The sequence below is a fragment of the Lampris incognitus genome, chromosome 4 (assembly GCF_029633865.1).
Source record: "Lampris incognitus isolate fLamInc1 chromosome 4, fLamInc1.hap2, whole genome shotgun sequence".
Classification (NCBI taxonomy): Eukaryota; Metazoa; Chordata; class Actinopteri; order Lampriformes; family Lampridae; genus Lampris; species Lampris incognitus.
In genome coordinates this window covers 20822334-20833940 of record NC_079214.1, presented here as the reverse complement: position 1 = coordinate 20833940, position 11607 = coordinate 20822334, and the positions used below count along the sequence as shown (strand labels likewise).

Here is an 11607-nt window from a genome sequence, read left to right as displayed (position 1 = left end):
TTATTGCACTTTCACAATGCCCCTATGAAATATATTTTTATGTGTAGGTACAAAGTTACTACTAAATTACAACAGAAAAAAAATAGGACCCAAAGAGCAACTTGACATTAAGTGAAACTGACATTCCTTTCTTCAGCGGGTGGGATAGGATGTTGGCAGAGCTCCACCCTTATGAGGTAGCCTCCGTTACCAAATGGGCGGAGTATGGCATTTAAAGAGTAATGACACACTGCGTCAGACACGGCAGAAAAGTAGTGTTGCGGTGAAAGGCTATTTGTAGCAAGACATTTTAGTTTGTGGGGACTCACCTGTTTTTTCCCCCAGACAGGATAGATTCTATTTATGACTTAGGTCTTATGAGTGTTTGCCATGGTGTGAAATTAAAATGTGTATCTTTAACATTGCGTGTGACTTTAGGTGTATTTAGGGAGATAATACATCACTGTTGGTAGGTAGTTGCGCAATACCATTTGAACAGCCTACCTTCATTTGCACACATTTCGTACATTATAAAAGTGGTAAGAGTGGCATTCTGGGAAGTTAAGTTGGACTTAAGTAACTTCGGGTTGAAACTTTCAATTAGGCTGCACTGCTGGCCACACCCCAATTTTGATGTAATAGTAAAGTCTCCCCCCTCCACTGATACCTGTGGAAAATCCTTACAATAGCCATAGGACGCCAGTGCAACACTACTACTCTGCCCCATGTGACTCAAGGTTTCATTACTCTAAGTCGAGACAAGGATTTCCTAAGTCTTACAGAACGTGTGCTGAAGAATAGGATGAATGTTGAGGAAGTCCTTAGTCGTTGCATTCATCGTGATCTGAAAAGCAACCCTCATCCTTGTGTAGCACCACTATACTCGTACACTTAACCTTACAATTCCTGATATCAACAGGTCAGCAACATAAAGGTATAAAAGTGTCTCTGGCCTCAATGGAAGAACCGACACTGCATGTAGGTCTCATCTGAGGCAGAGTAGCCAAACTTCTGGTAGAAAGCCACATTGTTGGGAGCACATTCCAGTGTGATTTTGTAACAATCCAGCTTCTTGCTGAGAAGAGTAAGGGTCGAAACTAACCTAGAGAGAAGGAGGGAGGAGGCCGAAAATATTAGCAGCAATGACCAGGAAGCAGAATGTTTGCCATGTATAACTAACAGTGAAATCTTTTCCATCAAGTATAATGTATGCAGAGGGTTTTTGAGGCAATTAAGATACACTTTAAGGAATACACCGTTGTGGTTTAATTTGAATTCCAGTGAACTATTGTGTCACTTCATTAGGAAGAACCTGGTACTACCGTTTTGCTTGGGGGTTGTATTGAAAAGGTAAAACTAATGCAGAATTCACAGGTGAAATGAAGTGGTTGTCCTTTTGAGTTTTAGAAAGATTTTAGATGCAGACCTCACAAGACCGGGACTAATTACAAAAGCCAACACTGAGAGACAAGTGAAAAAAATGGATAAAAGCCGAGGTCTTTCTCATGAGAGGTAAAACATCTAAGACTTCTTTTTCAGGCCTGAGCCACTTCTACTCACAGTTTCCCAAGCTGCTTCCCTCTGCAGACGTCACTGACTACTACCTCCTCCACCCGGCCTCTCTGGAAACGAGAGAATAGAGTTGGCCCTTAATTTTTCTGAGGTGAAAACTTTATCAGTCAGCAATAAAGGTATCAAACAAGGAAACAAGGCTGACTGTTACTGTTGTGACCTTTTTTTTTTTTTTTACTTTAAGGCAGGGATTGGGAGGGTGGGGATGGGAGGTTTAAAATAAAAACAAGAATCATTGTACAACTGTTTATTTTGTATGTATCTGAACCTTTATTTCAAAAAGAATATGTTAAAGAAATATAGGTATCAAACAACAAACAATGACACCGAGAACAAGTATGAAGTACATATCCACACAATTGCATTAAAAAAAGGCAACTATTGGCATTATGACTGGAATCGGTAAAAATACAACCCTAATTGTACACACATAACTTTTTTGATACTCTCCATTGCCAGCATATTTGAGACAATAGCTACATTAGTATACAAATAATTAATGTTTTTCCAGTTGCTAATTTTAGGAGTTATTGTTGGGTCGGATATTCTCCTGAAAATAAATTAGTGCACAGTGTTTTACATCCTCACTAGATAGCATGTGGATTAAGGCAGGTGGCGTTGATAGTAAATAAATTAGGTTGCTTTGGCTCTTAAGCAGATATGGCGGACCAAGCTTGAAGGAGACCTTTACCAAATCACTACATCAACAAGTAAATGGTCCTTTCAAGATGGCACCATGGATGGCAGGCTCGGTGTGTTGGTGTATATTGTTTTGTATTGTCGTCTTTTTTTTTTTCATAAACTCAGAAGTGTTTTACTACAATACCCGGAGCTCTTTCACCAGAGGAGAGCTTATGAACATCAGGAAAACCACTTCTATGTATTTATTTCCCCTCTTTCTCATCCCATCTGCAGAATTATTGGGGACATTTTGGTCAATCAAAGGTGCACTCACCTTTGTTCACGCAGTGAAACACTGGATGACAGGGAAATGTGCTGGTGCACTCGTGCGTCTCCGCAAATGCGGACTACGCACTCCGTTGCCGGGAATATTTCTCTCTAACTTGCGATCACTGCAACAATCTAGAACTTCAGCTACTGGTGGGGAAGAATTGAGGCTTTTCTTCATCTTGTCTTTTGTGCTGCATGGAAACTTGGCTGTGCAGATCAATACTGGACTGCACTGCAGGTGTCAGGCTTCCATCTGTTCAGGGCGGATCGCAACACAGCAAAAACGAAAGGTGGAGGTATTTGTTTTTATATGAACAGTTGCTGGTGTAAAGATGTGACAGTGATTGTACAGCACTGTTCTCCTGTTCTGCTAATTTTTTCATCAACTGCAACCCTTTTTACTCCCGCGTGAGTTTGCTTCATTCATTCTGGCCTGTGTTTACACTCCACCGCTGGCCAACGTGCAGCGACCATACTGTGCGACTCTTTAGTTATTGTCCTCGGCGACGTTAACAAAGGGAATGACAGCCATGAATTTAAATACGATCAGGTGATTAAATGCCCGACCAAGGAGGAGAACAATTTAGATCACTGCCTTTGACACAGTCAATCACAACATCCTCTTACATCGCTTAACTTGGGTTGGCATCAAGGGCTTGGCTCTTAAGCTTATTGCACTCTTACCTCACTAACATAACTTTCTGTTGTTCCGGGTAACTCTACTTCCTCGATGGCTCACTTGAGTTATGGTGTCCCTCAAAGCTCAGTTCTTGGCCCCCTTCTCTTTTCTATATACATGCTGCATATACATGCTGCCCCTTGGCCAGGTCATTCAAAATCACGATGTGCTTTACCATTTTTATGCTGACGACACTCAGTTATACATGCCACTAAAACCCACAGATCCTAGCACACTAGCAAATCGCACAACTTGCCTCTCTGACATTAAATCCTGGATGCCCGAAAATTTTCTCAAATTTAATGATGATAAGTCTGAGGTCATTCTGTTCGGTCCTGAAAATTCCATCAGCCCTTTTGTTACTAATCTTGGTGGGCTGTCAGGTAGTCTTAAGCAGGCTGCTAGGAATCTTTGGGGTAATATTCAATGCTAATCTCGGTTTTGATAATAAAACCAAACGTTGTTCAGTCATGCTTTCTCCAGCTCAAGCTAATCTCCAAAATTAGGTCATTTTTATCAATTGCCGATCTGCAAAAAGTTGTACATGCTTTTATCTATTCTCAGCTTGACTATTGTAACGCAGTTTACTCTGGTATCAGCAAGGGCTCCCTCCACCATCTGCAGCTGGTACAAAACGCCGCTGCTTGGCTCATTACGGGGACGAAGAGGCATGGCCATATCACTCCTGTGCTTGCCTCCCTACACTGGCTCCCTGTTTGTTGTATTTCCAATTGATTTTTAAATTTTATTGCTCACTTTTAAGGCTTTAAATGGTCTTGCTCCTACATACATTTCTGATGTATTGACCTGGTATACGCCCTCTCGACCATTAAGATATGCAGATGGAGCCCTGCTGGTTATTCCTAGGTCTCGGTTTGTCACAAAGGGTGATGGGGCTTTTGCTGTTTAGAGCCCCCACACTATGGAACTCTCTTCCTTTCGAACTAAGACTAACCAAGCCCCTAGTGTCTTAAATCTCATCTTAAAACTTTTCTTTTTATGAAACTTTTTACAAATGTTTGATATTTGTTTTTTATGTATTTATACTGTTTTTATTTTTACTCTTATTTATTTGGTCTTATTATTATTTTTGCCTTGTCTGGTTTTATTTCTTTGTAATGCACTATGTAACATTGTCATGGAAAAGTGCTATACAAATTAAGTGATTATTGTTACTGTTAACACTACAATCAACAGTGCCTATCACGCTGTCCCCCACGCCGCACTGGGACACTGACCACATCATGGTCCAACTGATTCCTGCATACAGGCAGAAATTAAAACTCTCTAAACCTATTGTGAGGACATCTAAGTAGCCCAGTGAATCTATGGGGGATCTTCACATGTGCTTGGACTGTACTGACTGGGATGTTTTCAGGTCTGCCGCCAACAGTCTGGATGAGTACACTGAGGCTGTGATGTCTTGTATCAGGTTCTGTGAGGACAGCTGTGTACCATGACCCACCAGGGTTAGTTACAACAATAAACCCTGGTTTACAGCTAAGCTCAGACAGCTTAGGTTGGAAAAGGAGGAAGCGTTTAGGAGTGGGGACAAGGTCCAGTTTAAAGAGTCTAGGTACAAGTTTACCAAGGTGGTGAGATGCTAAACGACTGTACTCCGAGAGACTTCCAACAGCAGTTCTCAGAAAACAACTCGGCCTCTGGAAGGGCCTCAGACGGATTGCCAACTACAAACCAAAAGCCCCCCACTCCACTAATGACTTGTGCCTGGCCAACGATATAAATGAGTTCTGTTGTCGATTTGAAAGACAAACAGGAGAGTCCTGACACCATCCCCTGTGACTCCATCCACCAGCTCCTCCTCCCTCATCTCAGCAGGGGCCCGGGCCTCTCCACAACTGCCCACCTTAGACACCCCCTACTCTCCTACAACAAGAACGACACTCTCCATTCTGGAGAGTGACGTTAACAGGCTGTGCAAGAGACCGAACTCCTGCAAGACTCTGTCTCTCTCTCTCTCCACTGTGAATCACTGTGCTGATCGGCTTTCTCCGGTGTTCAGACATTTTAACACCTCAATGGAGACATGCCACGTACCAGCCTGCTTTAAGACCTCCACCATCTTCCCCGTCCCCAAAAAACCAAGGACCACAGGACACAAAAGACCCATTGCCCCGACCTCTGTAGTAATGAAAATCTTTTGCGCGCCTTGTTTTGTCCCACCTCAAAACTATCACTTAACTACATCTGGACTCCCTGCAGTTCACCTACAGAGCCAACTGGTCTGTGGACAAGGCAGTAAACATGGCGCTCCATTTCACCCTCCAGCACCTGGACTCCGCAGGAACCTATGCAAGGATACTGTTTGTCGATTTCAGGTCTGCCTTCAACACCATCATGCCGGATCTGCTGCAGCTCTCCCAGCTGTAGCATGACTTCCTATCTGACAGGGAGCAGCACGTGAAGCTGGGGAAACACATCTCTGACTCCTGGACCATCAGCACTGGTTCCCCCCAAGGCTGTGTCCTTTCCCCTCTATTCTTCTCCCTATATATGAACAGCTGCACCTCCAGTCACCAATCAATCAAGCTCCTGAAGTTTGCTGATGACACCACCGTTATTGGGATCATATCTGGTGGGGAGAGTCCGCCTACAGGTGGGAGATTGACCATCTGGTGTCATGATGTGGCCAAAAAAACTTGGGCGCTCAATGCTCGAAAGACAGTTGAGATGGTTGTGGACTTCAGAAAGTACCTAGCCCCACCCGCCCCCATCACCCCATGTGGCTCCCCAGTCAACACTTTGGAATCCTTCTGCTTCCTGGGCACCATCATCACCCAGGACCTCAACTAGGAGCCGAACGTCAGCCCCCTCACCAAGAAGGCACAGCAAAGGATGTACATCCTGCAGCAGCTGAAAAAGTTCAACTCGCCAAAGCTGATGATGGTGCACTTTTACACTGCCATCATTGAGTCCATCCTCACCTCCTCCATCACTATCTGTTACGCTGCAGCCACTGCTAAGGACAAGGGCACACTGCAGCATATCATTCGCTAAGCTGAGAGGGTGACTGGCTACAACCTGCCATCCCTCCATGACCTGTATGCGTCCAGGACACTGAGGCGAGCAATAAAGATCATGGCCGACCCTTCCCACCTAGGCCATGGTCTCTTCAAACCCTCCCCTCTGGCAAAAGGCTATGGTATATAAAAACCAGAACAGCTTCTTCCCTACAGGAATAGGCCTTTCTAACAAGCCCCCAGACACCCAGATCCTGATACTACCCCCCCCTTCTATATTCCCTACTGTGCTCTCTGTATATGGACACCTTCCATAAAACCTGCACTATCCTGTAAATAACTCTTATTCTGTAAATAACTTAAAATTCTCATTTAACTTTTTGTAAATCCAGTTCCTGCCACCCAGTGCCAGGCATCAGGAACTGCCATGTGGTCTTTCGTGTTTCAACTCTGAACCAATGTTGATCGCATCTTACTTTTATTTTTATTATATTTTATCTTGTATATCTATTTTATTTATTATTTTTAACTTATCTCTACTATTTACTTTTAATCTTTCCCTCTCACACCAACATCCACTGTGGCGACCCCTGAAAACAGGGAACAAGCTGAAAGAAGAAGAAGACACCAACATACTCACACAAATTCCTTGTATGTTATCGTAATTGGCAATAAATACGATTCGGAAAATTCAGGTTCAAAACTATGTTTTTTTGTTGGTTTTTTTTTTTATTCAATGAAAGGTGCTGACAAAACAGCACTTATGATTCTGTGATCATACACCCATGCAATTCATCAGTATTACCAGGGGTGTGAGTGGCTATTTCATGCTTCAGTATATCATTAAGAAAGTTTCAGTGCATATCAGTATAATTATAAGTTGGTCCTGTAAAGCCAAGTGCAGATGAAAAGACCTTTAAATCCCGAGTTGTTGCAGATCACGCTAAAATGCAAATTTCACAAATGTTTTGTCACCGTCACACCTGCATTTGAACTTAATGATTGGGCAAAGGTGGAGTATCACACACCTAACTATAAAACTGGGGATCTGTTTCTGTTTCCATATTTGTCACTGATTTACTTATAGTCTCTAATGAATGCATGCTATCTAATACTCTGCGTCTATCACAAGGAAGTGGGCAGCTAGACTCTGGAAAATAAATAAATGAATTTGAATAATAAATAGTAAATGCCTGTCATTCACATGTGTTGTCTGGTCACGTTTTCTAACTTTATTGAGCCTTTCCAAAGTTCTTGCTCGTAATTGGCAGACTCCTCTTACTGATTCTCACATGCTACACAACTTTTTAAGGACCCTTTTAAATATCAAACATGCTATATTATAATTTGGTTAAAAAAGAATAGTAGGTTAAAATTGGATTGATCAATTTCTCACACAACCAGATATTTTTTTCCAACATCTGATCCTATGCTCAGGATTTTACCTCCTATTATCAGGATTGCCAAATGAAGAGGTAAATCAGCTCATTCATCTTAGCATGTACCGAGCGTTAGAGAGAAATCTCTAGCAGAGCTGCAATATCTTTTAGTTAAAAAAAGACTGACAAAGACTACTTGCAATCCAAGTAAACAACAGTATCCAACACAAATTCAGGATTTTCTTTTCAGAAAATACAGAAAAAGTGACCCTACTCTAAAATGATTTGTTTTGGTTTATATTGGTTGGTTTCCCTTGTTGTAAACATGGACTGAGGTTCATAGCTGAGCCACCTTTCTATGTACTACACCATGAATGCCCTTCAACTTTTAGTTGAAATGCAATTTTCTTCCTACCTTGTTAAATATAAAAAGTGGGTTGTTGTAATGTACCTTAGCGCAGGAATGGATGAATTTGTGTTCTGTGATCAGTGTGGCTGTTGCAACAATTTGTCCAATATTTGTGTCTTCCACCACCACAACATAGTAGTCTCCCGTCTTCTTCATATGTTCAAAATTTCCTGAAAGACAGCAGACACAACACTTGATATTTCTTTACATCTTTTTATTTTTCACATTATTTTATTTGACTTTTTTCAGAGCCAAACAACATTTTCAATAGTTTTTTTAATGCCTTTTTGGGAAATTATTTTGTTCTGATGAAAAGTGAAGACAACTGTTGTACTAATATAAGGTCCAGTTTCAGGAATTTATATTGAAGGTATGGAAATTAGGGATGCACGATATTGGATTTTGCCGATATCCAATATGCCAATATTGGATAACTAATTTTGGCCAATGCCAATACAGATATATGCACATGTTTTGTTTTGTTTTTTCCACCTAATTACAAAGAACATTAAGTCTCGTGTAGTGAACTGAACTGAAGCTGCTCTACCGGCCACGAAAGCTGTGCCCACCAGCGTAGGAAACCATGCTACTGATCTCGGCTGTTCTATTTTTTTTTTTCCTCCTCTACACGGACCTCCAACAGGTAAAATTTACATAGAACTGTGTAAAAAAAACAAAACAAGTACAACCCATTTAAAAATTATTAAAATAAATACCTCATTGTACCAAAGGCAATGCAACCTTGTGGGGTTTTTTTTCATTACACATTAAAATAAATCAATCAAATCAATGTGTATTAATGATCCTGTAGTTAAAACAATCTAGTTAATTAATTCAGTAAAAGCATTTACAACTTAACTTACCCATTTTCCAAAGTAGCCTACTTGAAATCTCAGAAAAATTCTCAGAAAACAGCTGGCATGCAACCACAGGCAACCAGGCGCTGTGGTGTAGCAGCTAAAAAAAAAAAACGTTCTGCCATAGGAGCCGATCCCATGGGTGCTCCAATGCTCAAGCACCAACTGAAAAAGTTGAGCCCCCATGGGGAAGGCTGATCAAATAATAAATAAACAAGACAGTGTGCGGGTATGGCGTAACCTGTTAAAATTTGTAGCAGAGCAGTACTGCATTTCGATGTGGTTTGTGTCTACGTCCCACAGACCATAGCAGCCTAATAAGCCTACATCGCAGCAATTACTAAAGCAAGCGCAATAAAAGTGATTTTGTGACAACCATCACCTTGGTGGTATTCACTTAACTCAGGCACCCATGGGCAAAAACATAAATCGATGCCTATGTGCCTCACCTACGTGACGCGCCACATCCGTGCCTGGTCAACAGTTCGTGTCGCATACACATAATTCAAGCGTCATCTTATCTGCCTGTCATATTGGCCTTTTGAGCCAATGCTGATATTTCATTTTGAAGCCTTTATTTGCTGATACTGATGATGTTCCGATATCATCGTGCATCCCTAATTGAAATAAAACTGGCAAAATGCAATTTTTTTCCATTTCCTATACAATGTAAGGTTTTTACAATCTGATTTAAGTCTGAATTTACTGAGGTACTTGGTTGAAAATGACTTACTAATGAATTGCTCTGGAGTGACATCCCCGGCCAGGGTGAGTTGGGATAAAACCTTGTAGAATCCTGGGGGAAAAAACAACAAAACAGGGCAGTTGATAAAGGTGGGTGGTGTATTCTTTCTACCTGTTGTAGATTCTTGTGTCTCTCTGCTGAGCATTATGTTTATGTTACTGACTGCCACAACTGAGGGTGGAGCAACAACAAAAGGACCCCCCCCCCAACACCTCTAATGGTCATCTTTCTATATCTCATTAAATACAGGAAAGGAATGCTACAGCAAGCCGCCTGCACAGTTTCTGTCTTACCTCTGTTGAAGTCTGCTGTGCAGAGGGGCCTGAGCACCAGGCCTTGGCCTGGACTGGACGGGGAGATAGGAGGGAAGAAAGAGACGGAGTTGCTGCTCCAGTCTAGCTCACTGAGCAGAGACGGCTCAAAAAGGGGAGTCTCGTCAAGCGGCATTCCGCAAACCCTGTCAGGAGAACACAGTCACAAATACATGAATGCATGTGTTTATGCAACCACACTGACTTCAGTCCCCCCCTCCCAAACATACACACACATGCATGTCATTATCTGTTTTCTAGAAAAGATCTAATTACCTGCTCATATGAATGGAGCTTGTTTCCATAAAGCTTTCAAAATGTTAACTTGCATCTCTGAATTCTTTTTCCATATCGGGGCACTGAATTAACATCTGCAAAACAATTCAATCCTAGGACTGTCAATTTCACCATTACAATATTTGCTCTAAGAATTAGTCATACCAAACTTTTTTCTGGGCAAATAGTTTTTTAGTGAGCTGTCATCACCAAAGATAACTGACATATTCCACTGGTTCAGGGGCCAGCTGACACATTTGTGAGCATTATTGGGCAGAAACTGCACGCAATCAAATCCCCATTTTACACTTTACACACACATCCTACGAGGTGATTAGCATTCGTTAACAAGCTTTTTGTTTCCCATACCAGGATACAAACAACTACTCCTCCCCTCCAGGACACATCATATCAGGCTGCCCCACCTTTACACAATCCAATCATTTACAGAACATGCCAAACAATTTAGTTCGCTATCTGTCATTTTACAACGGACCTGTCATTTACAGCTATGACAAATTGCTTAACGCATTACGCATTAATTACAATGCATCTATTGAATGGCCAGTCTCTCCACAGTGCGATCATTGGCTTCATTTCAATTCTAATTTCCATGGTGTGAAAACGCACGTTACTGTTAATAAACGTTATTTCCAAACATGCACTCAAAAATATCGACAAATTCTGAACGTGATCTTGTAATTAGCTTAAAAACAAACAACCTGGGAGTGATTTGGGGTCTAAGTAAAGGAAATGGCGTCCACCTTTGAAGTGAATTATTATGCTTTTCGCTATCATAAACATAGCTTTTGCAAGTGGCGGAAAAATAATAATTTACTTACTCGCAATATCTTTACATCAATTCTAGCGAACTGCAATGGCCTTAACCTATAACTTAATTGTAAAGGACTTAACGATGGGAGGATATTAGTTGGTTAGCTGGCGATATTGCTCTGACCGTTTAGTAAGCACAAGTGTGCTTATGAAGGCGCTAAGTACGAACTTTTGCGGGACCATACTGAGGTGACTCGGTCTCTCTCATCTTGTATGACTGCCAGGTAATGAAACCGAGACTTCGTTACGCTGAGAAACTTACTTACCATGCTACCGCTAGCCACATCCTTAGGTACCTAAATAACATTTCTTTCACGTCCCTAACATCACACCAAGATTGTGCCTACTTACCGGTGGCCGTATAATGACACAAGAAGCGGCGTGGCCGTTTAACGGATGCCCCTAAATGAAATGAATAACCGGGCTGTTCTTCGTCGTTATAGCCGCTCGGTCTTCATCACTGACAGTAACAGCATGGGAGCTGTCGCTGGTTTCCGCCTTGCCCGAGCACTTCTGAGTGACGTGGCAGAGACGCTGGCGGTAAGGGGCGCGATCCGATGACGTCAATGAAACGTTGTGGGTTTGTTTGTTTTTTGACGTGTCAAAATCCAGAATCATTTGGGCATTTGAATGT

At 41.8% G+C, this 11607-nt stretch overlaps 1 protein-coding gene across 3 annotated transcripts; it reads right to left on the bottom strand.

The window, feature by feature from the left end:
* Positions 1–918: 918 nt before the first annotated feature.
* On the bottom strand, positions 919–11472 carry gnpnat1 (glucosamine-phosphate N-acetyltransferase 1). Of its 3 annotated transcripts, none has more exons than XM_056278190.1 (7): positions 11325–11472; positions 10140–10234; positions 9846–10009; positions 9541–9603; positions 7993–8120; positions 1540–1601; positions 919–1081 (listed from the first exon to the last, which is right to left on the bottom strand). In XM_056278190.1, exons 2-7 carry the CDS (start codon positions 10166–10168, stop codon positions 934–936), a joined length of 594 nt encoding a protein of 197 aa, XP_056134165.1. In that variant the 5' UTR covers positions 10169–10234; positions 11325–11472; the 3' UTR covers positions 919–933. The 3 variants fall into 3 exon arrangements, with proteins under 3 accessions (XP_056134165.1, XP_056134166.1, XP_056134167.1); XM_056278191.1 differs by having other exon boundaries at positions 919–1076; XM_056278192.1 differs by lacking the exon at positions 10140–10234.
* Positions 11473–11607: the final 135 nt, after the last annotated feature.